At 42.6% G+C, this 27,846-nt stretch overlaps 1 protein-coding gene and 1 long non-coding RNA gene across 2 annotated transcripts; both read left to right on the forward strand.

Moving 5' to 3' along the window:
* The first annotated feature begins 1,555 nt into the window (after nt 1-1,555).
* On the forward strand, nt 1,556-14,078 carry supt4h1 (SPT4 homolog, DSIF elongation factor subunit). The gene is made up of 5 exons (XM_033046116.1): nt 1,556-1,671; nt 3,746-3,852; nt 5,532-5,587; nt 11,893-11,946; nt 12,294-14,078. Exons 1-5 carry the CDS (start codon nt 1,597-1,599, stop codon nt 12,359-12,361), a joined length of 360 nt encoding a protein of 119 aa, XP_032902007.1. The 5' UTR covers nt 1,556-1,596; the 3' UTR covers nt 12,362-14,078.
* Nucleotides 14,079-18,155: 4,077 nt separating this feature from the next.
* Nucleotides 18,156-19,174, forward strand: LOC116989208. Its single transcript, XR_004416174.1, has 2 exons — nt 18,156-18,908; nt 19,109-19,174. It is a non-coding gene; the product is annotated as an uncharacterized LOC116989208 (long non-coding RNA).
* The last annotated feature ends 8,672 nt before the right edge of the window (nt 19,175-27,846 follow it).

Here is a 27,846-nt window from a genome sequence, read left to right on the forward strand (position 1 = left end):
TTTGATCTATTATGGCAGTTGGCAAATTGTGGTGCGTCCAAGTTATTGCGAAGGTAGGAGTTGATATGCACCATAACCAACCTCTCAAAGTACTTGTTCAAGAAGGAACTGCAGATACTGGAAAATCGAAGGTAGACAAAAATGCTGGAGAAACTCAGCGGGTGCGGCAGCATCTATGGAGCGAAGGAAATGGGCAACGTTTCGGGCCTAGACCCTTCTTCAGACTGATGCAGGGTGGGGGGGGGGACAGGAAGAAGAAAGGAAGAGGAGGAGCCAGAGGGCTGAGGGAGAGCTGAGAAGGGGAGGAGACAGCAAGGGCTACCGGAAATTGGAGAAGTCAATGTTCAGGCCGCTGGGGTGCAGACTGCCCAAGCGGAATATGAGGTGCTGCTCCTGCAATTTCCGGTGGTGCTCACTCTGGCAATGGAGGAGGCCCAGGACAGAAAGGTCGGATTCGCAATGGGTGGGGGAGTTGAAGTGCTGAGCCACAGGGATATCAGGTTGGTTAATGCGGACCGAGCGGAGGTGTTCGGCGAAACGATCGCCAAGCCTTGGTCGCTTTACCTCCCCCCTCGACTCCATTACACTTTCCCATGAAACTACAAGAGATGCTACACGTGTCGCTTTACTTCCCCCCCTCGACTCCATTCAAGGACCCAAGCAGTCGTTCCAGGTGTGAGATAGGTTCACCTGCATCTCCTCCAACCTCATCTATTGCATCCGCTGCTCTAGATGTCAGCAGATCTACATCGGTGAGACCAAGCGTGGGCTTGGCGATCGTTTCGCTGAACACCTCCGCTCGGTCCGCATTAATCAACCTGATCTCAGACAGCTTCTCTGGAGAACATGGATGGATGACGTTTCGGATAACACTGCCTAATTGTATAGACACAAAAAGCTGGAGTAATTCAATGGGACAGCAGTTTGTAGTGTGAAAACGAGATTCTAGACAGTGCGACTTGGGTGGGGAGAGATGGAGAGAGGGGAATGTCATGGCTATCTGAAGTGAGAGAAATCAATATTCATACCACTGGGCTGTAAACTGCTCAAGCGAAATTTGAGATGCTGTTCCTCCAATTTGCGTTTAGCTTCACTCTAACAATGGAAGAGGCATTGGACAGAAAGGTATGTGTAGGAATGGGAAGCAGAATTAAAGTGTCCAGTAACCGGGAGAGTAGGTAGGTTCAGGCAGGGCTGAACTTTTTTAATTACTACAGCTTTTTGTGTCTGCGGTATCTTCGGTTTAAACCAAAGATCATGGTTTAAATCAAAGATGATACAGCTCTGGTATCTTTGGTTTAAACCAAAGATCATGGTTTAAATCAAAGATCATACAGCTCTGGTATCTTTGGTTTAAACCAGCATCTGCAGTCCCTTCATACACTGCCTAATTGTATTATCGTTTGATCAATAAATGTTTAAGGTAATGGGGCTTCATTGGGCAGTACCAAAGGCTCCTCTAGTATCTTTGCTTTAGGCAGTACCAAAGATACTAGAGGAGCTAATCTTTGGGCAGTACGTTAATTCTACGGAAGTGACGTTAAAACGTAGGACGGAAGTTTTGTTGCTGGAAAAAGCGTAGAGTATTTTCTCATCATGGCCGCCGCGCTGGAGACGGTGCCGAAGGATCTAAGGCATTTACGAGCCTGTCTTCTGTGTTCATTAGTGAAGGTAAGTAAGTATACGGAAATAAGTATTAGGAGGTTACCGCATCGAGGTTGTGTTCACTTTATTTTGAGAGAATTATGGCCTGATTCCGCGTTACACGGCGGAGTCTAAAGGCCGATGCGGCTTTGTTTCAGTTGTTCTGACTGGCGAGAGCACTCCGTTTTGTATTTTTTTTAAATTTCAATTTGCATGGAATGTGATGTGGTCACTGTAACACTACAAAAAAAGCTAAAATGTTTTGGGTGTTACAATAATCCTTCTCTGATTCTGCGGAGTTCGTGTTTTCATCCTGAAAATGACAGCATACAATTGGCATTGTATTATCACGTCGTATGTGTCCTAGTTACATTTATTGTCACATACACCAATTGGTGCAGTGAAAATTGAGTTACCATGCAGCCACACAAATAAAATAAAATGAACACAACACTATACAATTTAACATGAACATCCTCCACAGCGGAATCAACGTTTCCCACTGTGAGGGAAGGAAATAAAGTTCAGTCATCTTCCTCTTGACCGAAAAGGCATTGACAGCCAAGAAAGAGAAAGTTTGCCCCTAGTCCTCATTTTTACTTTACTAACTACATCCAGGGCGTTGGGGGTCATGGAGAGAAGGCAAGAGAAAGGGGTTAGGAGGTAGAGATTGATCAGCCATGATTGAATGGCAGAGTAGACTTGATGGGCCGAATGGCCTAAGTGCTCCTATCACATGACACCACCCTTTGTCATTTCCACCAACTGTAATTGGATCCAGCACCAGCAGCATCTTCCACTCCCTATCCCTTTGTCTTCTGAAGGGGCTGATTGCTCCATGACTCTTTGGTTCATTCATCCTCCCTGGTGCCTTCCCCAACAACTACACTTGTTCCTCTCTTGCCACCACCAGCCACCTAAGTCGCTTTTCCTGGTGAACCAATGATTTGCATGCACCTCTGCTCATCTACTGTATTTTTAAGAGGACATGGGAGGCATTATCTGTGCAGAGGGTGGTGTTATCTGGAATGAAATGTCAGAGAAAGTGGCAAAGGCAGATACAACTGATATTTTGAAAGACATTTGGACAGGTAAGGGCGACACATTGGCGCAGCGTTAGTGTTCCTGCCTTACAGTGCCAGAGACCCGGGTTTGATCCTGACTACGGGTGCCATCTGTAAGGAGTTTGTATGTTCTTCCCGTGACCGCGTGGCTTTTCTCTGGGTGCTTTGGTTTCCTCCCACAATCCAATGACGCACAGGTTTGTAGGTTAATTGGCTTTGGTAAGTTTGTAAATTGTCCCTGGTGTGTAGGATAGTGCTAGTGTGCAGGGATTACTAGTCATTGCAGACTTGGTGTGCCAAAGAGCCTGTTTCTGGGCTGTATCTCTACACTAAACTAAAGATATGTGGATAGGAAAAGTTGAGAGAGACATCAAACAAATATAGGCAGATGGCACCAGCTCAGAAAGACATCTTGGTTGGTATGGATAACCTTGAGTTGGTGACTGCTTTGCAGGGCGCTTAAGCCCTATCCAAAATGGCCATTCTGAATTCCTAGTTGCATGCCATTTCAACTACCCTCTCCATTTCTGCACTGATATGTCTGTCCTTGGCTTCTCCATTGCCAGGGTGAGGGTCAACATAAATTGAAGAATCTACACCCTGTATTCTGCATTGATTGACTACAACCTAATATCAACAATGAATTTTCCAATTTCAGGTAGCCCTTACCTCCTATGTTCACCTCTCCCTCCTCATCTGCTTTAGCTCCTCCCATTTTAACACTTCCCTTGAACACCTCGTCATCTCCCCCCCCCCCCCCCCCATTACCCATTTTCAACCCCTCCCCCCTCTTGTTTCATCCTTCTGCACCTTCACCCACTGGAATGGACTTGTCTTCCCTCCCCCCTCTCAAAGAAAATATGATCCCGACTGCCCTTCATCTCTTCCCCTCTGCTTTAAATCCATTTAAATCCAATTTGCATTATTTTTCAAGAGAAGCTGCATCTTTAATTGCAGTCAAAAACCATGTTTAATTTCAAAACCTAATGCTTGTGTTTGTCTTTTTACTTTAACTCCTACTCCCAACTCCCTTGAAGACCATAGATCAGTTTGAATATGATGGTTGTGATAACTGCGATGCCTATCTGCAAATGAAGGGGAATCGAGAGATGGTGTATGACTGCACAAGTTCTTCTTTTGATGGGTGAGTTAACAACAGTACAATGCCCTCCATAATGTTTGGGACAAAAACCCATCATTTATTTATTTGCCTCTGTACTCCACAATTTGAGATTTATAATAGAAAAAATCACATGTGGTTAAAGTGCACATTGTGAGATTTTAATATAGGCCATTTTTATACATTTTGGTTTCACCATGTATAAATTACAGCAGTGTTTATACATAGTCCCCCCATTTCTGGGCACCATCATGTTTGGGACAAAGCAATGTCATGTAAATGAAAGTAGTCATGTTTAGAATTTTGTTGCATATCCTTTGCATGCAATGACTGCTTGAAGTCTGTGATTCATGGACATCACCAGTTGCTGGGTGTCTTCTCTGGTGATGCTCTGCCAGGCCTGTAATATAGCCATCTTTAGCTTATACTTGTTTTTGGGGGTTAGTACCCTTTATATTTCTCATCAGCATATAAAAGGCATGCTCAATTGGGTTCAGAGCGGGTGATTGACTTGGCCACTCAAGAATTGACAATTTTTTAGCTTTGAAAAACTCCTTTGTTGCTTTAACAGTATGTTTGGGATCATTGTCTTGCTGTAGAATGAACTGCCGGCCAATGAGTTTTGAGGCATTTGTTTGAACTTGAGCAGATAGGATGTGTCTTTACACTTCAGAATTCATTATGCTACTACCATCATCAGTTGTATCATCAATGAAGATAAGTTAGCCAGTACCTTCAGCAGTCATTCATGCCCAGGCCATAACACCCCCACCACCGTGTTTCACAGATGAGGTGGCATGCTTTGGATCTTGGGCAGTTCCTTCTCTCCTCTATACTTTGCTCTTGCCATCACTCTGATATAAGTTAATCTTCATCTCATCTGTCCACAATACTTTTTTCCGGAACTGTGGTTGCTTGTTTAAGTGCTTCTTGGCAAACCATAACCTGGCCATCCTATTTTTGCGGCTAACCAGTGGTTTGCATCTTGCAATGTAGCTTCTGTATTTCAGTTCATGGTCTTTCGTGGACACTGGTCATTGACACACCTGACTCCTGAAGAGTGTTTCTGATCTGTCGGACAGGTGTTTGGGGATTTTTCTTTATTATAGAGAGAATGCTTCTGTCATCAGCTGTGGAGGTCTTCCTTGGCCTGCCTGTCTCTTTGCGATTAGTAATCTCACCAGTGCTTTCTTTCTTCTTAATGATGTTCCAAACAGTTGATTTTGGCAAGCCTAAGGTTTGGCTGATGTCTCTACAGATTAATTCTCTAAGAATTTGATTGTTCTGTTTCGGGAGATATGACAATAAAGCACTCTTGACTCTTGATGCACACAGCATTGGTGGAGGTGTTGTAGGGTCAAACAATGTGAGAGTACTGAATGATTCAGAAATGAAGTTGATACAAGGGCGATAAACCATTTATTATAGCTGCGTTCACTGAGATACAGTGAAAAGCTTTTGCAATCAAATAATGTACATGAATACAACCAAGCCAAACACAAATATAGCAGGTACAGCAAAGAGAAAAATACCAGAGTGCAGAATAGTCAACATTATAGTGTAACAGTTCCAGAGAAAAACTCCAATGCCAGCAATGAGGTAGTTTGGAAAATCGGGATTGTACCCGAGCTTATGGCAATACCATTTGGGAGTCTGATAAGAGGGGAAGAAACTGTTCGTGACTGTAAATGTCTCCTTTTCAGGATCATAGCAATGATGAGTCCTGATGACAGTTGGGTCTCTAAGTGGCAGCGGATCAGTAAGTTAAAAGCTGTTTTGGTGCATGTTGTTATATTTCTGCATTCCAAGTTTGTATTTGGACCATTCCAGATGGGAATATTGGTGCAGCAGGTCAACACAAAATTGTCCATTTTGGTTATCATGTGTATGTAATTACTGAAATATTAAATGTATGATTTAATCGAGATGCATTCATTATTGACTTATCAGTAATATAATATTTGGAGATATGAACCTGCAGTTGCTGGAATCTTAAACAAAATACTGCTGGAAAAATGTACCAGGTTAGGCAGCATCTGTGGAGGGAAATGGACAGAGAATGTTTCAGGACTCTTCTTCAGACTGGGTAGTATTTGCTTTAACTTGTCAGCCCATTCAGAGTCAAAAATAAAGATCTTCTGCAGTCTATCAAAATGCTGCAATATTCTGTGAAAACTGAAACAATTTCATGGTATAATCTCTAAAATGAGTAAATTTAAAACATTATCTATAGAAAGCCTGTGAAACTTATTTTATGATTCCAATCTTCAGCACTCACTGATAATTATGTGGCTGTTCATACTACATATTAGAGATGTAATTCTTCATGGCTGTAGGTCTAGCCATTGGAATTTAAAATTAAGATTTTTTTGTTTCATTTATTTCCCATTCTCTCTCTACATAGGGTTTCTTGGCATTTTCTGATTGTTATTGTAAATTCTGCAGTTATTTTTATACCACAATAGGAGTCCCCCAATATGCTGGTACAGGTGCACAACCTTTTATCCGAAAGCCTTGGGACCAGACACTTTTCGTAATTCGGAATTTGTCGGCCTTCGGAATGGAAATTTTTTAGCGTAGATTTTAATGGCTGGCTCAGTGGTAGAGTGCTCGGCTCATATCCGCAAGGTCGCGAGTTTGCGCCTTGATCCCGGCAGTTCCTCGGTCGCGAGTTTGAGTCTTCAATGTAGTTTTTTCTTGCAGAATAAATGTCTGTATGAAATGCAGTGTGTTGAATGAATTCCTGAATTTGTAAATGTGACCGCAGCATTGAATCACCTCTCGCACTCATGTCACCCTAGCGGGGCTACATGCCCTTAGGCGGCCTAAGGCGACATTTTCACACTCTTATATCCGTGTGCAGCAGAGGCGACGTGCGTTTGGCGCCAAACGTGAGCTTTGGCGTGCCATGTTTAGCGCCAAACGTGAGCTTTGGTGAGCTTTGGTGTGCAGACGACTTCCTGGAAAAAATGTCCGGTTTCTTCCAGGTAGGCGATATACCCTCCCGGGCAATATACCCTCCACTTCTCTTTTATGAAGGGGATTTAGTTCCCCTTTCTTCCAGGACCGACCGGAGGTTCCGCTGTCACCTCTGCGGGCCGTCCTCGGTGAACGCTCACTCAACTTTGTCTTGGGATTCCTACTCTCCCGCGCAATGTACCCTCACCTTCTCTTTTATGAATGGGGATTTAGTTCCCCTTTCTTCGAGGACCGACCGGAGGTTCCGCTGTCACCTCTGTGGGCCGCCCTCGGTGAACGTCCTGTCTCCCTGTCCCTGGGATAGTAGGGGGCGATCAAACAGCACAATACCCCCCTCCCCCTCCAACTCCAGAGGAATCAGCTCCCCGATGGGCCGCTACGGCGACAAGTGGCAGTTCGCCCACAGCCCGAGCTGCGCGACCCCAAGAACAAGACGTACCTTGCACACCATCAGCTTCTGCCCATACGGGGAGCGTGTTCCTCTGGAGTTGGAACGGGGCTGGGCTGGAGTTGCTGATCTGGGATCTCCGTGCTTGCAGTGGGCCTGGGGGTCGGTGTCCCGATGAGGGGGCACAGCTCGGGCTGTGGGCGAACTGCCACTTGTCGCCGTAGCGGCCCATCGGGGAACGGCTTCTGGTGGTCCTGACGTCTCCGGCCAGTTTGCAGTTTTCCTCTGGAGTTGGAACGGGGCTGGGCTGCTGCTGGCTGTGGGTCTCTGGGATCTCCGTGCTTGCAGTGGGCCTGGGGGTCGGTGTCCCGTTGGTCCTGACGTCTCCGGTGACTGGCACTGACCTGCTGGCATCGCCGACATGAAGACAGTGCAAAGCCCCCGCGCCGGTGCAATGGGCAGGGAGCTGGGGAGGGGAGGGAAGGGGTCACACACATGGCCGGGAAGCAGATGGGTGTAGGTGGGGTGAAACTGAAGGGAGCGACAATCTGCTGCTGCCTGCCGGCTGAGTTAAAAAGTTCCCACGCAAGACTCACGAAACACTGTGTATCGTGAGTCTACCGTGGGAACTTTTTAACTCGGCAGGCAGCAGCATATTGTCAATTATTAACCCTCCCGCGCAATATACCCTCACCTTCTCTTTTATGAATGGGGATTTAGTTCCCCTTTCTTCGAGGACCGACCGGAGGTTCCGCTGTCACCTCTGCGGGCCGCCCTCGGTGAACATTTTCAAGGACCTTACTTCAAGGACCGAAAAAATGTCCGCTATTCGGAGGTTTTCGTTATTTGGATCTTCGGATAAAAGGTTGTGCACCTGTACTAGTCATTCAGCCTGGGAGAATTGGAACATTGTAATCATAACTTATGCAGCTTCCTAGTGTGCCACTTTTAACAGCTTTGGAAATGTCATAAATGCTAAACAACACTTTATCTCTTGCCATGCTTGTCCCATCTTATATTTTCATAACTATAACATTGGCAACACCCCCATCTTTTACAACGATAGCGGCCAAATAATCAGAATCTTGCCTTTGAGCTTTCTTTCTGCATACAGATTTTGCGTCCTGAATGGTCCCTACTTTTTCTTTATTGTATTATTATTTTTGTACTCATAAAAATAGATTTTTTATCAATATTTTCATATCCCCTCTATTTTTCTAAATTTCCATTTAATTTCACTCCTACATTTCTGCAGAGGAGCTTGTATATCTGACACAATAGGTTATGTCATTACAGAATCCATGTGACATGGTGTGCCTTTGGGATCGGTGATGGATACATTTCTGTTTGTGGTATAAATCAGTAATTTAGATGAGACTGTACAAGCCATGAATAGCAAGCTTGCAGATCTCACAAAAGTGGGTGGCAATGTACATAGCAAAGTGGTTGGCAGACAGGAAACAAAGAGTAGGGATTAACGGGTCCCTTTCAGAATGGCAGGCCGTGATTAGTGGGGTACCGCAAGGCCCGGTGCTGGGACCGCAGCTATTTACAATATACATCAATGATTTGGATGAAGGGATTCAAAGTAACATTAGCAAATTTGCAGATGACACAAAAGCTGGGTGGCAGTGTGAACTGTGAGGAGGATGCTATGAGAATGCAGGGTGACTTGGACAGGTTGGGGAGTGGGCAGATGCATGGCAGATGAAGTTTAATGCGGATAAATGTGAGGTTATCCACTTTGGTAGCAAAATCAGAAAGGCAGATTACTATCTAAATGGCATCAAGTTGGGAAAGGGGAAGTACAACGGGATCTGGGGTTCCTTGTACATCAGCCTATGAAAGTAAGCATGCAGGTACCGCAGGCAGTGAAGAAAGCGAATGGCATGTTGGCCTTTATAACAAGAAGAATCGAATATAGGAGCAAAGAGGTCCTTCTGCAGTTTTGCACTGTACAGAGCCCTTGTGAGACCACACCTGGAGTATTGTGTGCAGTTTTGGTCCCCTAATTTGCGGAAGGACACTCTTGTTATTGAGGGAGTGCAACGTAGATTTACAAGGTTAATTCCCGGGATGGCGGGACTGTCATAGGCTGAGAGGATGGAGCAGCTGGGCTTGTACACTGGAGTTTAGAAGGATGAGAGGGTATCTCATTGAAACATATAAGATTGTTAAGGGCTTGAACACGCTAGAGGCAGGAAACATGTTCCCGATGTTGGGGGAGTCCAGAACCAGGGGCCACAGTTTAAGAATAAGGAGTAAGCCATTTAGAACGGAGACGAGGAAACACTTTTTCTCACAGAGAGTGGTGAGTCTGGAATTCTCTGCCAGAGGGCGGTGGAGGCAGGTTCTCTGGATGCTTTCAAGAGAGCTAGATAGGGCTCTTAAATATAGCGGAGTCCGAGGATATGGGGAAAAGGCAGGAATGCGGCACTGATTGGGGATGATCAGCCATGATCACATTGAATGGTGGTGCTGGCTCGAAGGGCCAAATGGCCTACTCCTGCACCTATTGTCTATTGTCAAAGATGGAATCAGAAATTCTTGATGAATGTTTGAACAAGCATCCTAAAACTGAAAAACTAATAGCTTATATTTATAACACCCTACTAAATAACGAGGTACCACCGACCGAACCATATAGATACAAATGGGAAAATGAAATAGGTCATCCTATCACGAAAGATATGTGGGACGAAAGTTTACAACAAATACATCAATGTTCATTAAATGCCAGACATACTTTAATACAATTCAAGGTCTTACATAGACTACACTTCTCTAAAATAAAACTAAATAGAATCTTCCCACAAATCTCTCCTATTTGTGATAAATGTCTACATTTAGAGGCTAATTTAACACATACGTTTGCAAACTGTATAAAACTTAAACATTTCTGGACTGATATTTTTGAAATAACTTCAGAAGTTATTAATACAAAACTGGACCCAGACACAAAATTAATAATACTTGGAATATCAGAACAAAGCTTAACACTCACAACAAACCAAAGAAATTTCCTCAATTACAGTATAATAACCGGAAAAAAATTAATATTAAAATTTTGGAAAGGCCCTACAACCCCCACAATTAAAATGTGGATTACGGAAACGTCGGAGACCCTATACTTAGAAAGAATTAGACTTGTCTTAATGGACAAACAAGATCTTTTCCATAAAATTTGGGCTCCATTCATTAACTATCTGAAGGGATAGATGGGCACAGCACGAGGACCCAGCTGAAACTTGAACTCAGGAATAGATGGAAAAACTATACTTTATAACCTACGAACCTATCTCCATTGATGTATTACAGGTAACCCATTCCACCTCCCATGTTTTTCTGTTGTGTTTTTTTTTGCTTTCTTTTTTATTTGTAACTTTCTACCCTCTCTTTTTCCCTCTTTCTATAAAAAATAAAAACACTAGAAGCAGAAGTAATTGATAATGGAAAATTTTAATAATATATGACTGATGTATATGAAAAGTTTTTTTACTATAATATGTAACTACATTTTATAATATGTCTACTTCTAATAAATAAATAAATAAAATTTAAAAAAAGAAAAGAAATTGCAGCAGAATCTTGATCGATTGGGTAGGTGGGCTGCGGAATGGTTCATGCATTTTAATACAGATACGTGCAATGTGTTGCATTTTGGGAATAAACTAGGGCAGGACCTACACAGTGAATGGCAGGGCTCTAGGGAACGTTTTGGAATGGAAGGATCTGGAACTGCAAAAGTGGTGCAACAGTTAGATAGGGTGGTCAAGAAGGCTTTTGACACGTTGGCTTACTTCGCTCAGAATATTGAGTGTAGAAGTTGGGAAGTTATGTTACAGATGTTCACGACATTGGTTTGGCCACATTTTGAATATTGTGTTCAGTTTTGGTCACCCTGTTATAGGAAAAATGTTGTTAAGCTGGAAAGGATGCAGAGAAGATTTACGAGGGTGTTGCCAGGACTCGATTGTCTGACCTAAAGGGAGAGGTTGAGCAGGCTAGGACTTTATTCCTTGTAGCGCAGGAGGAAGAGGGATGATCTTATAGAAGCATATAAGATCATGAGAGGAATTGATAGGGTAAGTGAGTCTTATACCCAGAGCAGGGGAATCAAGAACCAGAGGATATGGGTTTAAGGGGGGAAAGATCTAATAGCCTGAGAGGCAACTTTTTTACACAAACGATGGTGTATATATGGAACAATCTGCCAGAGGAGATGGTTGAGGCAGTTATTATCACAATGTTCAAAATGTATTTGGACAGTAACATGGATAGGATAGGTTTAAAAGGACATGGGTCAAATACAGGCAGGTGGACTAGTGTAGATGGGACATGTTGGTTGGTGTGGGCAAGATGGGGCGAAGGGCCTGTTTCCACTCTATGAGTCCATAACAATATCTGCCTTGTCCTGCAATTTGTCATTCACAGAGCTTTGGGTTTTGTAGTTACGTAATCTGTAGGTGCTGTTTGAATCATGTCCTGAAATGCACCGCATTGGTTCAAGGCTGAGTTTTGTCATCAACTAGCTGTTTGCAGTCGTGTTTTGCCAAATAATTTCCTTGTAAATTTGGCCTAAATCCCATTTTAAACACATACTCCTATTTTATTGACCCTTTGCTTAACTGTGCATTTACCTGATTAGAATCTGATAGCCTAAATCTGTTGCTGATTAATGTTTTGTACTTTTTCAGGTAACTTCAAGCCAGGTATGTACGCAGTATCAGTGACAGGACGGTTACCCCAAGGTAAGATATTATAGCTGTAAAGTTACATTTCAGACATTGAGACAGTCACAGAAATGATTTCAATCTATAAAATGTAAGTTAGAAAGTTGATGAGTTTCTCACCAACCATGTGATAAAGGCCAAACATTCATCTTCGAAATGAATGAAGATGCTGTATCTGTAATTGACCAATTTGGCAAAGCTCTTCATGCATATTCCATAGTGTAAATGTTGTGGGATTACTGAAACCTTGTACTCAAAGGTTTGGCATGAGGGTGGAGAAATCTTGAGGTTGCTAGCACTTGTGTGGAAAAGCAGCGAATATTTAATACTTTAACTTCAGTTTGGTTTACTGATCTGTTTTACAGGTATTGTGAGGGAACTGAAAAGTCGAGGTGTTATCTACAAATCGAGAGATACTGCTATCAAATCTTAATAGGCCAATTTGTACTTCCTATCGGAATGATGATCTCTACAATAGGATTCTTCTATTTGTAACTGGAATCATTTGTACTGATCTCAAAATGTTGTTATGTATCCTGTAATGTAGTATCTAAATCGGTTACATTTATGGTCGTACACGCCAGCAACGTTGCAGAGTCTGCATTCTGCAAACGTCATCCTCCTTGGTTAAGGTGAACTTTTATCTAAAGGTAAATAATAAAATACAGCAGGAATACTTTAATGTGACTTTTGTGAATATTAGAATAAAGTACCAGTTATATACTAGCCAAGTATTTATGGAATATTTGGATAATTAAGTGTAAGACACTTTTTCTTTGGGGGTTGGGGGAGGAAAAAATGAAACATCCAGGAATTTTTTTTTTGAGCTAACAGAGCAACCAGTATAAATGGTATTCATAATTTTTAATGTCACATTTTTTTTGTCTGAAGTGATTTCTGAGGATTGATGATAACTTGCTTCTACTTCAGGTTGTGTTACACCTGTGGGGATGGTGCTGAAAGTATTGAGGGTATTTGGAGCGTATCAGAGAATGAGGCTAGGCTTGATAGTTGAGATGGACCAGGATCAGTTAGACTTGCTCGATTGGGCAGTATTGCTTGTCAGTAGTTAGCATGGAGGGGGTAGATGTATTGTAGTATGGGAGGGGTTCACACTGCTGGTTGTGGTAATTAGATTTAATTTGCATGTTGCCTTGGCAGTATTGTCAGAAGAGCTTGTCCAATTACCCTTGGTGTTGAGTTGGCAATAACTTTGGTTGGAGGTATCTCTTTGTTTGTGTATCTCTGGAGACACTATTTGAGATTTTTATATTTTAGTTATTGGGGTCCTGAATGGGTGCGAGTATTTCTAGAGTGGAGTCTGTGTTGGGGGTCCCAAAGACTAGTTAACTATTAAGCTTCCAGCACCAATCTAGGATCAGATTTGACAGGCTAGGCTCCCCTTTAAGTCATACCGAATTGGGGTTTTCTGTGATGTGCAAACCTGCTTCTCTGAGCGGTCTATAATGCTGAAGGCAATACAAGTATGTTTGGAAATTACAGAAGTGACATCCAGATGCACAGACCACTGGATCTGATTGTATTTAAAATACGTGGAACACAAACTACTGATTTTAATTGCAACCTCCATAAAATCACCAATTTTCAATTGATTTATCTTTTATTGTACAGTGAATGGAAATGTGGCATTGCACAACCAATCTTTCTTTATTATTCACAAAGATAGACACAACAAGTTGAACTAACTCCAGCATCTCTGGAGAGAAGGAATGGGTGACGTTTCGGGTCGAGACCCTTCTTCAAACTTCTATGGTAGTTATGCCCTTCAGAATCTATCCTGACTTGCTCAAGTTGGTGTTACAAAACAGGTCTTGGTAATGGACATTATGCTCTGTACCTCTACTACTGGTTTGACATTGAATAGTGCTGATTCATCAGATGGATGAAAGTCAGATGATAGTGAGCAGAGATTTTGCCAGACTCTGGTGAAACGGTGAGAAGGTAGCAGCGTGCAAAGCAATTTATTTGACAGTTGTACTGTAAAACACAAAATGAATTGCTCAGCTACCAATATTCTCACACCATAAATTCAATGAGGCAAAAAACACATGATAACAGGTTTCAAATCACATCTGCAAGTTAAAGCGTTCCATATTACATGATCTTAATAAATGTTTTCTTGAAACAGATTTAATTTTCAGTGATTCATTGTTATCGAGGCATAAATTATTCACTTTTTTTATTTAAGCAAAACATTGCATTTAAAACTTTGAATTACAAAGAAACCTGAAAAAAAATGTTGTTTATGCCTTTCTGTGGAGTATACATGACAAAAGTATAATTGTAATGATTTTCATATAAGTTCATCATTTATCTGAAGTAGTTTTGGGAACTTAGTCTCCAACATGTTTCATGGACTTTAGAGATACAGCACAGAAGCCGGCCCTTCAGTTCACCAAGTCCACGTTTGAAAACCAGATTTGGAGATTAACATTTAAAAAAAAAAAAAGGTTTTTATTTGTTAAAACAAATAAGACTTTTAATTGTTAGTGCTGTTGAGAATTGGTCAGTTGGTCATACTTTTTTTAAAGTTAAGAGCATTCAATGAGAGCATGGAGATATTATTTGTTATCCCGAGTATTTCACTGGGTAAGCCTGACAACAAGCTCATCTCAATGCTAATTACTTTATCATGAAAATATTCCTGGCTTAGCTCTTATGTGAGAATTGTTGAGGTAATACAGATGCATGGAATCTTCTGTTTCTGGTATCTCCTTATAATACATACCCCCTTGTCTTAAGGGCCTGTCCCACTTTCATGTACTAATTCACAACCTTTTTTACTCGTGGACATTTTTCATCATGCTAGAAAAACGCCCGACATACTTGATGCCACGAGTACCTACGACTAGCATCATCGCCTGCTACGACTTACCTATGACCTTGTGACGACCATGCTGCGAGTATGAGTCTAGGGCAAACTCGGCAGAGGTCGTGAATTAGGTCGTGAAAGTGGGAATCTGCTCATCCCCTGTAGTTCCAGTGTCTCTAAGTTGGGTGTGTGGGGTGCCAAAGATAGTGTTTAAGAAGGAACTGCAGATGCTGGAAAATCGAAGGTACACACCAAAACCCTTCTTTAGACTGATGGGGGGTGGCAGGGAGAAGAAAGGAAAAAGGAGGAGTCCGAGGGCTGAGGGATGGGAGGAGACAGCCCGAGGGTTGGGGAAGGGGAGGAGACAGCAAAGGCTAACAAAATTGGGAGAATTCAATGTTCATGCCCGCAGGACCCATTCAAGGACCCAAGCAGTCGTTCCAGGTGCGACAGAGGTTCACCTGCATCTCCTCCAACCTCATCTATTGCATCCGCTGCTCTAGATGTCAGCTGATCTACATTGGTGAGACCAAGCGGAGGCTGGGCGATCGCTTCGCCGAACACCTCCGCTCGGTCCGCAATAACCAAGCTGACCTCCCGGTGGCTCAGCACTTCAACTCCCCCTCCCATTCCCCATCCGACCTCTCTGTCCTGGGTCTCCTCCATGGCCAGAGCGAGCAACACTGGAAAATGGAGGAACAGCACCTCATATTCCGCTTGGGGAGTCTGCATCCTGCGGGCATGAACATTGAATTCTCCCAATTTTGTTAGCCCTTGCTGTCTCCTCCCCTCGGGTTCCTCCCCTCCCCCTCCCATCCCTCAGCCCTCGGGTTCCTCCTCCTTTTTCCTTTCTTCTCCCTGCCACCCCCCATCAATCTGAAGAAGGGTTTCGGCTCGAAACGTTGCCTATTTCCTTCGATCCATAGATGCTGCTGCACCCGCTGAGTTTCTCCAGCATTTGTGTGTACCTGCCAAAGATAGTGATTGACCATCGCCATCTCCCCTTTGTAACTGGAATCATTTGTGCTGATCTCAAAATGTTGTATGTAGTATCCAAATCAGTTACATTTATGGTCGTATTCCAGTAAAATTGCAGTTGAATTACGTCCATTAACCCTATTACAGAATATCATCTTAGCTGGAAATTGTGATCCATGATATTAGATGTTAATTCTGTTGCATAGGGTTATTTGTTTTCCTTTTGCAGTATAACAATTTGTATCTCTTGCTAGCCATTAACCCCTTTGTTAAATCAAGATCTGAATGTTTTGTTGGATGAATGCTTTAAAATGAAAAGATTTTACATAAAAAAATTTGGGGAATTGGATACTAAAGTTGGGAGGACACTAGAGAGGTGGAGTGGGATAAACACTCGGCCTCCATGGGGTAGACATTCCAGTTGTAGCAAGAATGAATTGTGATCCCGGACACTTGACGCTCACATATTTGTAGTACATTAAGGGTAACATTAAATGTAAGTAAGAAGTGATGTTTTATGTGGTATGATTTTTGATACATTCGTGCACAGACATTGCCATTGAGAATTTATTGCTTTCAAAAAAAGGATACTTTGTTGATAACTATTGTTACTTAGCTAAAATATGAAGTGCCTCCAGATACTATGTAATATACATTTAGAGATATAATTCCTATGCACAGACTCAAGGAACTTACATGATAAAAATGTAAGAAATCTGCACTTGTTAATCCATTTTAAGCATTTCAAAGATTTTGTGCTATGGGGGTGCTGTTTTAAATCTGGCACGTGTTTTTGATTGTGCATACTTTCTTGGCTGTGTATTCCTTTCTTATTCTTCTGTCAGCAGTCTAATGTAACTTCTGTTTATAACAAAACCTAAGACATTCTAATACAAGAAAGACACAGATTTCAGTCTCATTTACAGGAACTGTTGACAGTGCAGTTATAGAATAAAAGCAGAATAGTAAAGCTCAGTTTCCTCCAAGGCCTGCTAAAATAGATGTTGTCAAATGTCAAAAGTACATGCAGTATTGTGTTTATCCACAATGGGGCATCATTACCCAAAACATCATTCTGTGTAGGTGATAGTTAAGGCAGTTCCCGGTTTTAGTATCAATATGCCTGATTCCGAACATTACGTCGCTGGATATTTTACTATGAGATTACTGATATACTGTCATATGTTGGATACTAAAATAGTTTATAATCCGGTTAGATTTGTAACACACTGTTTTGGCAAATATCTTGAATTTCACAAAACTATGCAAATTTAATTTTATATATGGATATTCTGTCCTCCGGGGCTTAAAGACCACTCGTACCAATGTTTTCTGCCCTTTATTGTTCCCTTTCATCATCCAAACTAAATATGCATCCTGAGTAGGAGTAAACGGGTCCTTTTCAGATTGGCAGGCAGTGACTAGTGGGATACCGCAAGGCTCAGTGCTGGGACCCCAGCTATTTACAATATATATTAATGATTTGGACGAGGGAATTGAATGCAACATCTTCAAGTTTGCGGATGACACGAAGCTGGGGGGCAGTGTTAGCTGTGAGGAGGATGCTAGGAGGCTGCAAGGTGACCTGGATAGGCTGGGTGAGTCGGCAAATACATGGCAGATGCAGTATAATATGGATAAATGTGAGGTTATCCGCTTTGGTGGCAAAAACAGGAAAGTAGACTATTACCTAAATGGTGGCCGATTAGGAAAAGGGGAGATGTAATGAGACCTGGGTGTCATGGTACACCAGTCATTGAAAGTAGGCATGCAGGTGCAGCAGGCAGTGAAGAAAGCGAATGGTATTGGCATTCATAGCAAAAGGATTTGAGTACAGGGTATTGGTGAGACCACACCTGGAGTATTGCGTACAGTTTTGGTCTTCAAATCTAAGGAAAGACATTCTTGCCATAGAGGGAGTACAGAGAAAGTTCACCAGACTGATTCCTGGGATGTCAAGATTTTCATATGAAGAAAGACTGGATAGACTCGGCTTGTACTCGCTAGAATTTAGAAGATTGAGGGGGGATCTTATAGAAACTTACAAAATTCTTAAGGGGTTGGACAGGCTAGATGCAGGAAGATTGTTCCCGATGTTGGGGAAGTCCAGGACAAGGGGTCACAGTTTAAGGTTAAAGGGGAAATCCTTTAGAACCGAGATGAGAAAAACATTTTTCACACAGAGAGTGGTGAATCTCTGGAACTCCCTGCCACAGAAGGTAGTTGAGGCCAGTTCATTGGCTATATTTAAGAGGGAGTTAGATGTGGCCCTTGTGGCTAAAGGGATCAGGGGGTATGGAGAGAGGGCAGGTACAGGATACTGAGTTGGATGATCAGCCATGATCATATTGAATGGCGGTGCAGGCTCGAAGTGCCGAATGGCCTACTCCTGCACCTATTTTCTATGTTTCTATATACTGAGCCCAGAACCTTTTTCTTTTCTTAATGCCGTATTGTCAGTGTTTCCTCTACTATTATATTCTGCCAATCTTTTCAAAATCTTAAGTGACCTGGACTATTCTGTTCACATTCTTGGATGCATTGCGATTCAGTTTCAGTAATGACCATGTGATCAATTCAATCTATTTCTATTTGTTCCACAATGTTTTTGACCTCTTCAATTTAAGGTGCTTTTGGATAGGTACTAGAATATGCAGGGAATGGAGGGATATGGATCATATGCAGGCAGAGGAGATTAGTTTCACTTGGTATGTTCGGCATAGACATTGCAGGTTGAAGGGCCTGTTCCTGTGCTGTACAGTTCTACGTTCTGTGTTCATCTAGTTTATATGAACTCTTCAAGCAGTCAGATTAATTTCTCTATTTTAACCCTGTTGCTATGCAGTTATCATTGTGTGGTCTATTGCGTTCTGTCACGCAATACTTGCTGATTATCCATCTAACTGCACTGCGCTTTTTTTTTCTAAATTTGTAAATTTCCCCTCACCTGGACCCACCCTGTGAGAGAAAAGCAAGAGTAGTGGAAAGGAAGTGGTAGTGAAACTACAACAGAGACGCCCATTTTGTGCCAGGCCTCTGCAATATCAGATTATTCAAACATCGGTAAATTAAAAAACATTTCCACGTTCACAAAAAATCCTGCACTGCCAACATCCCTCTCACTAAACATCACATTAACTGAAATAAAAGCAGTAAGAGCACATCGAAGGTACACAAAATTGCTGGAGAAACTCAGCGGGTGCAACAGCATCTATGGAGCGAAGGAAATAGGCGACGTTTCGGGCCGAAACGTCGCCTATTTCCTTCGCTCCATAGATGCTGCTGCACCCGCTGAGTTTCTCCAGCAATTTTGTGTACCTTCGATCTTCCAGCATCTGCAGTTCCTTCTTGAACAAGAGCACATCCAAGTCTGGTTTTATATCATCAGTCGTGATAAAATCTGTATTAAAAAAAATAAACAAATATTCTTCACACTATTTTTGTGCCTGTCTTTGCATGCCATTTCCTTTCTGTTCCTAGATGGTCCTGGTTTAGAAGACATTGACTTTGAGCAGCTGACCTGGAAAAACAAGCATTAACTACAATTCTTCTCTGAGACTACTGCAGTCTCGGCTGACTGGGATCAGCAGTGCACTGTTCTAGGGTGAGAGCATAAACTGCTGTCATTCTGAGGGAGGTCAGCATGTCCTTGGTCATGGCAACACCTCAGCAATGTGGGTGCTTTGGTGGAGAATGGGACAACAGATTGCTATAAACCATTGAAAATATCTTTGAACAGTGATGTAAAAACATCAGATTGAGCTTGCCAGGCTGCAGATTGGGGAATCCATTGCGGAATTCAGACTTTTAATTACATTGATTTTACAATACAGTATTGGAAGCTGTGACCTTGCGGTGCCTTCCACAGATTTGCTCCCGATGATGGCCTCCCAGTCTATGTCAGAACGAATTAACCAAGTTGCAGCTGCAAACCTCTGTGCCCCTTGACCATGCAGGGCTTATGGGCAGCCTAATATAAGCACCTGTCTGTTGTCCTCTTGTCTAGGCTAGATCATCAAAAAATTTATATACGTCCTCTGTAGTTGAAGTCAACTGAGCAGTCCCTCCAGGACCTGAACTCTTCTTTAAACATTGCCCCTGGTTACTGCCATATAGCTTTTCAATCTTCTAACTGGTCCTTTAGATCGAGGATGACTTTCACAGTTCCAGTTCTGTGGGTTCTGATGAAGCTGATGTGGGAACGTATGGACCAGGAAATGCCTGATGGGGTGAGGGATGGCTTGTTTTTGGAGATGTGTTGGAATTTGGGAGGGGGGAATGGGATTTATGGGAACGTGAGAGTTAGCACAGATTAGATGGGCCTATTAGCTTTGTTCTGAGTTGAAGAAAATATCAAAGATATTGCTACTTACCATGACTGACATCATGTCCGCTCGTGGATAATAAGAAAATAATGGTCTCCCTTTCTTCTGTTCAGTCATTTTTTAGCTTTTCACGGCATCTATATATTTCCGTGCTGCACAACATCACTTCCCCATCATCAACAGTAAAAATAGAGGAGATGGAGAGGCTTTTCAGAAGACAGAAAAGCCAGAAATCTCCAGGACCGGACAATGTTTTCCCCCTCTACTCTCAAGCTCTATGCTGAACAACAGCCACCAGTCTACACAGACATTTTCAACCAGTCCCTGCAAACCTGTACTGTCCCTGCCTGCTTCAAAGTTCCCACTATTGTCCCTGTACCCAAAAAGGCAAGGATTACTTGTCTTAATGACTACAGGCCTGTTGCACTGACCTCTCGTCATGAAGACCCTTGAAAGGCGTGCTGGTTCAAGCTGAAAAATATCAGAAACCCCCCTGCTGGACCCTCTGCAGTTTGCATACCGGGCCAATAGATTTGTGGATGATGCAGTCAACCTGGGCCTGCACTTCTTCCTCCAGCACCTAGACCGCCAGGGGACCTATGCGAGGATTTTGTTTGTTGATTTTAGCTCTGCATTCAACATCATTGTGCCAGAGCTACTGCACGCCAACATTCCCAACTTGCCCACACCGGCCAACAATGTCCCAGCTACATTAGTCCCACCTGCCTGCACTTGGTCCATATCCCTCCAAACCTGTCCTATCCATGTACCTGTCTAACTCTCTTAAATGATGGGATAGTCCCAGCCTCAACCACTGCCTCAACTACCTCCTCTGGCAGCTTGTTCCATACACCCACCACCCTTTGTGTGAAAAAGTTACCCCTCGGATTCCTATTAAATCTTTTCCCCTTCACCTTGAACCTATGTCCTCTGGTGCTCGATTCCCCTACTCTGGGAAGAGACTCTGAGCATGTACCCGATCTATTCCTCTCATCATTTTTGTACACCTCTATAAGATCCCCCTCTCATACTCCTGCGCTCTATACAATAGAGACCCAGCCTACTCAACCTATCCCTATAGCTCAAACCCACTAATCCTGGCAACATCCTCATAAATCTTTTCTATATCCTTTCAAGCTTGACAATATATTTCCTATAGCATGGTGCCCAGAACTGAACACAATATTCTAAATGCTGTCTAACCAACATCTTATACAACTGCAACATGACCTCCCAACTATACTCAATACTCTGACTGATGAAGGCCAAAATGCCAAAAGCCTTTTTCACCACTTTATCTATCTGCGACTTGACCTTCAAGGAACCATGCACCTGTACTCCTAGATCCCTCTGCTCTACAACACGACCCAGAGGCTTACCATTTACTGTGTAGGTCCCACTCTTGTTCGACGTCCCAAAATGCAACACCTCACACTTCTCCGTATTAAATTCCATCAACCATTCCTCCATCCACCTGGCCAATCGATCCAGATCCTGCTGCAATCTTTCACAACCATCTTCACTATCTGCAAAACCACTCTCAAACTTGCTAATCTTGCCCAAATCATTGATGTTGATGACAAACAGTATCGGGCCCGGCACCGAACACTGAGGCACACCACTAGTCACAGGTCCAAAAATCAACCTTCCACCATCACCATCTGCTTCCTTCCATGGAGCCAATTTGCTATCCATTCAACTATCTCTTCTTGGATCTCATGCGATCTAACCTTCCAGAGCAGTCTACCATGCGGAACCTTGTTGAATGCCTTACAAAAATCCATATAGACAATAGGTGCAGGAGTAGGCCATACAGCCCTTCAAGCCAGCACCGCCATTCAATGTGATCATGGCTGATGATCCACAATCAGTACCCCGTTCCTGCCTTCACCCCATATCCCCTGACTCCGCTATCTTCAAGAGCCCTATCTAGCTCTCTCTTGGAAGTTTCCAGAGAACCGGCCTCCACTGCCCTCTGAGGCAGAGAATTCCACAGACTCACAACTCTCTGTGTGAAAAAGTGTTTCCTCATCTCCGTTCTAAATGACTTGCCCCTTATTCTGAAACTGTGGCCCCCGGTTCTGAACTCCCCCAACATGTTTCCTGCCTCTTGCGTGTCCAAACCCTTAATAATCTTATATGTTTCAATAAGATATCCTCTCATCCTCCTAAATTCCTGAGTATACAAGTCTAGTCACTCCATTCTCTCAGCATATGACAGTCCCGCCATCCCGGGAATTAATCTTGTGAACCTACGCTGCACACCCTCAATAGCAAGAATGTCCTTCCTCAAATTTGGAGACCAAAACTGCACACAATACTCCAGGTATGGTCTCACTAGGGCCCTGTACAACTGCAGAAGGACCTCTTTGCTCCTATACTCAACTCCTCTTGTTATAAAGGCCACCATACCATTCTCTTTCTTCACTGCCTGCTGTACCTGCATGCTTACATACACATCTACAGCTTTGCCCTCATTGACCTTTTTGTTCACGGCTTCAATAAAATTAATCAATTTTGTAAGACACAACCTCCCATGTACAAAACCACTGACTATCCCTAATCAGACCTTGCCCATCCTAATGCCTGTATAACCTAACCTTCAGAACACTCTCTAGTATCATTCCAACTACAGATGTTAAGCTCACCAGCCTATAGTTCCCAGCATTCTCCCTGCAGCCCTTCTTGAAAAAAGGCACAACATTTGCCACCCTCCAGTCCACTGGCACCTCTCCTGTATTTAAGGACGACTCGTAAATTTCAACCAGAACTCTGTAGTTTCAACCAATTTCCTCTAGTTTCCCACAATGCCCTCGGATATATCTGATCAGGCCGTGGAGAATTGTCTACCTTCATACATGACAGTACCTTCAGTACTGCTTCGACGGTAATGAGACACTTCCATTGACTGCCCCAAGCTCCTCCGTCCTATTGTCTTTCTCCTCGGTAAATACAGAGGAGAAATACTCATTGAGGACCTTGCCCTTATGTATTTATAAAATCTTTTGGGATTGTCCTTAATGTTACCCATCAGAGCTATCTCCTGGCCCCTTTTTGCCCTTCTGATCTCCTTTTTCAGTTTACTCATTAGTTCCCGTAACTCCTCCAGGGATGCACTTGATCGCAACTGCCTATACCTGTCCCATGCGTTCTTCTTGTTTTTGACCAATGCCTCAATTTCCCTCGTCAACCAAGCTTCCTAACGTTTGCCTGCTTTGCCCTTCACTCTAATGGGAATGTACATATCCTGAGCTTTCGTCAGTACACTTTTAAAAACATCCCACTTGGCCGATGTTTTTTTCCTCTCAAATAACCTGCTCCAGTCAATTTAAGCGAGACCTTCTCTCATATCCTCAAAGTTGATCTTACCACAGTTAAGCATTTTAACACGTGGACCCTCTCTGTCCCTATCCATAACTATTTAAACTAATCGAACTGTGGTCACTGGTCCCAAAAGTCTCCTCCGCAAACACTTCATTAACTTGCCCTTCCCAATTTACAAATACTAGATACAGTGTTGCCCTCTCACGTGTGGGGGCCTCTACATACTACTTGAGAAAACTCTCCTGAATACTTTTGAGGAATTTTGTCCCATTTAAACCCTTCACCCAGTCTATATTGAGAAAGTTAAAATCACCAGTTAAACGTACTACAACAACATTATTTGACCTGCAGCTGTCTGCAATCTCCTTGCATATTTGTTCATCCAATTCCCGTTGACTATTTGCGGGTCTGTAGTACACCCCCAACAAGGTGACCATCCCTTTCTTGTTCCTCAGCTCCACCCATATAGCCTCACTAGACGAACCGTCCATAATGTCACCTCTGATCACTGCCGTGACATCCTCCTTAACCAACAATGCAACTCCCACTCCTCTTTTTCCCTCACCCTCCTGTACCTCGGAACATTGAGCTGCCAGTCCAGCCCCTCCCTTAACCAGGTTTCAGTCATGGCTACAACATCCCAGTCGCTCGTACCTATCCATGCCCTAAGCTCATCTGCCTTACCTGTCAGGCTCCTTGCATTAAAATATGTGCAGTTTAAACCAACCCTCCTTCCTCGCTCTCTGTCTTTATTCTTTATCTTTAAAACAAAATAAGTTTTAAAAGTAGTTTTGGAATACATCAGTGTTGATATTGGACTGACACAACAGGGAACAGAGGAATATGGGATAAGAAAAGGTCATTCAGCCCTCTTCCACTGTATGATGATCTGACTCCATATGCCCATGTTTGAGGATATTTTATGTAAAATGGGCATTATCTAGTACTTCAGTGCTGCATTTATTGCTTGTGAGCATGTTTGATTATTATGCTGACCATCATCCTTCTCCATGCACTGATGCAGGGTCTTGACCTGAATCATTGATAATTCCTTTCCTCCCAAATAAATGCTGCTTGACCCACTGATTTGCTCCAGCCATTGTATTTTTTTTTTGCTCCAGTTTCCAGCATATGCATTCTCTTGTGCCTCCAACTATTCTTACCTGTTCCATATAGCATTAGCTTTTCAAAGTATTTAGCACAGTTCATGCTTTATACTTTGCAATCCATTTTACTGTTCTGATTTCTTCTCTTAATTACTTAATATGTTGAAATAGTGGCCATTTCCAGAGGTCTGACAAAGTGTACTCGGCAGTGGGGAGGAAGATGTGTGGGGCAGGATGGAATATAGGGCATTGCAGTTGTGCAGCTGGTATTGGTGCCTCACAGCTCCAGAGATCCGGATTTGATTCTGACCTGGGGTGCTCTCTGTGTGGAGTTTCTATGTTCTCTCTGTGACTGTATGGGTTTTCTCCAGGTGCTCCAGTTTCCTCCACCTCCCAAAGACATGCTGGCTTTGTAGGTTAATTGGCCTCTGTAAATCGCCCATAGTATGTAGGGAGTGGATACGAAAATGGAATAAGACAGAACTAATGTGAATGGCTGATCATTGGTCAGCGTGGTCTAACGGACCTGTTTCCATGATGTATCTCTTAACTAAATGACATAACTTCAATAGATTTGGCACTGATATATTCAAATTGTGTTTCAATATTTGAATATTTTTAAATACCGCACTACATTGTTTGGAAAATGATCATAGTGGATCTATTAAAGAACACAGGAAATTATTATATATTGACTTAAATAACAATATTTAATAACTTGCTGCCACTCACTGGTGCTCGAAGGCACATTTATTTCAAATAAATCTATCTCTTCACATTGCATGGGCCTCAGTTGTCAATTTATTTTACGGCTGCCAGGAAGATTAATGATATCAATCACGGTGAACATGGAAAAAGTACTCTGGAATGAAATTGACCAATATTATCTCATGCAATCAATTGATAGAGGGTATTGTGAGAAGTAAAATCTAATCATCAAGCTCCGATGAGTTTCATATTCAATCCTCAGTTTTTGAAGCAGGGTCTTGTAATTTATATTTAAGAAGACAAAAACAAAATAACCGTTCCACTTATTGATTTGACCATACCACGTTCAATTTCCGCAGCACATGACCCACTACAGATACCACATTTGCACTGTGGTGGAATTAATTTGAGTGCTTTTGAATTGAATGGTTGACCTGGATCTAAATTATATGTTGCCAATTCTGTTTCCTATGTTCCTCACTTTCCACTGATGCTTATGATTAGCCAATGAGTAATGCATTGATTTACTGAAGAAGTTATTATTTGATCGAACATTAAATTTTTTATGACGCGAAGATTACCCTGCTTGATTAGTTAGACTAAAAATTGGCTTAAGGACCCACTGGAAAACAACTTGCATGTTCATTTTTAGTCCAAAGCCTGATGGTTTGATTTCCTTGATCTAGAAGCGAACTGGTATGCACTGTACATAATCCAGGGAAGGAACTTCCATGTTCTGGGATATCTTCAGTCCTCCTTCTGACGCACTGATGGCAGTCAAGAGTTTTGATTTCTAGATGTCTCCCAATGCTTTTCTGAGCCTGCCAATAATGTAATTAATGAATGTGGTCAGGGACTGCTGTTCATCCAATTGAGGTTCCTAATAAGGATGTTCAAACAATAAACATGTTCTAACAATTGACATCTTGGTTAAATCAAGATGTCAATGAAGAGGGTTGTGCAATTTTGTGGACCCTCTTAGTACTGTTTTCTGATTACATAATCAAAGAATGGCTCAGCATTTCGCATCACTATGTTCATTATATTACCAAAGTTCTGACCAGTACACTGTTGCACCCCGTGATGGTTATATTACCAAAGTTATGGAAGAGCATCCTGAGGAATGCTATGTTAACAATAAACTAAACCTACGGTCCATTTCCTCTTGCTCTACCAACCATTAGCAACAAGTTGCTTTATCATGCAATAGGACTTCAGCTATTTTATAGTTAATAAATTCAGCTATTTATATAAGTTAATAAATTACTTAAAAAAACCTTCTTGCAGAGCTTACAAAAGGAAGTAAGTTGCAGAATATCAATTTCCACATCAGCACCCAGGCCCCTGGCTTTAACACCCTGACACAAGCAGTTAACGTCTGGAGGCTCTTGGGAAGTAGAATCGCGCAATTGCTTAATCTGAAAAATATTTTCAATTTTTTGTGCCACTTAAAAAAAAAAATGCAAATAGGGGTTCTTTCTCCACAATGAGCGATCATGAAGGTTGGGGCTGTGGTCTTAACGCTGCTGTAGTCTTAGGTGCTACCACCACATATAGACTGACCTTGATGCTGCGGGAAGATAACGCATCTCACCTATGTCAGTGGAAAATTTGCAAAAATACCACAAACTGCTGAAAAGCAGTATTCAGGCATTGGCTCAGCCAATAACTGCTCACAAGTATTGGGCTGGTTCACCACACTCACAGGAACATTTCAATGTTTTGATGCTGGCAAGGATTTGCTTTACTGCTGCACTTTTATCATAAAATCCAATGTACTGATATGCTGACTTGATGAAAAGTTTTCCAAAGTTCCTGGTATTTATTTTTGCGTTTGCAATTTCAGTACTAAATACATTTTGCAGTGCTGTATTTTATTTTCCACTGTTCAATGGTATCTTCCCTCCCTGCTAGCCATTTTATGTAAAATTGAATGATTGTATTTTTTTGTGTCTCCATAGTTCCCACCTTTGATAAGGTCCTGCATGGGAGATTGGTGACTATAATTAGAGCACATGGTATAGAAAATTGTTTGGAACACCGGAAGCAAAGAGTAGGAGTGAACGGGTCCTTTTCAGAATGGCAGGCAGTGGCGAGTGGAGTGCCGCAAGGCTCGGTGTTGGGGCCGCAACTGTTTACCATATATATTAATGATTTGGAAGAGGGAATTAGGAGCAACACTAGCAAGTTTGCGGATGACACAAAGCTGGGTGGCAGTGTGAACTGTGAAGAGGATGTTATGAGGTTGCAGGGTGACCTGGACAGGATGAGTGAGTGGGCAGAAATGTAAAATGAAATATTATAAAAGGACTGGACAAGCTAGATGTAGGAAAAATGTTCCCAATGTTGGGCGAGTCCAGAACCAGGGGCCACAGTCTTAGAATAAAGGGGAGGTCATTTAAGATTGAGGTGAGAAAAAACGTTTTCACCCAGAGAGTTGTGAATTTATGGAATTCCCTGCCACAGAGGGCAGAGGAGCCCAAGTCACTGGATGGATTTAAGGGAGAGTTAGATAGAGCTCTAGGGGCTAGTGGAGTGAAGGGATATGGGGAGAAGGCAGGCACGGGTTATTGATAGGGGACGATCAGCCATGATCACAATGAATGGCGGTGCTGGCTCGAAGGCCCGAATGGCCTCCTCCTGC

Source organism: Amblyraja radiata, chromosome 28 (genome assembly GCF_010909765.2).
Source record: "Amblyraja radiata isolate CabotCenter1 chromosome 28, sAmbRad1.1.pri, whole genome shotgun sequence".
Classification (NCBI taxonomy): Eukaryota; Metazoa; Chordata; class Chondrichthyes; order Rajiformes; family Rajidae; genus Amblyraja; species Amblyraja radiata.

Excerpts from the sequence above, each read along its gene's own strand:
- supt4h1 (XM_033046116.1), top strand. The coding sequence starts at position 1,597 with ATGGCCGCCGCGCTGGAGACGGTGCCGAAGGATCTAAGGCATTTACGA. Across the intron at positions 5,588-11,892 it reads CTCTAAGTGGCAGCGGATCA|GTAACTTCAAGCCAGGTATG; the intron begins GTAAGTTAAAAG and ends GTACTTTTTCAG. Across the intron at positions 11,947-12,293 it reads GACAGGACGGTTACCCCAAG|GTATTGTGAGGGAACTGAAA; the intron begins GTAAGATATTAT and ends TCTGTTTTACAG.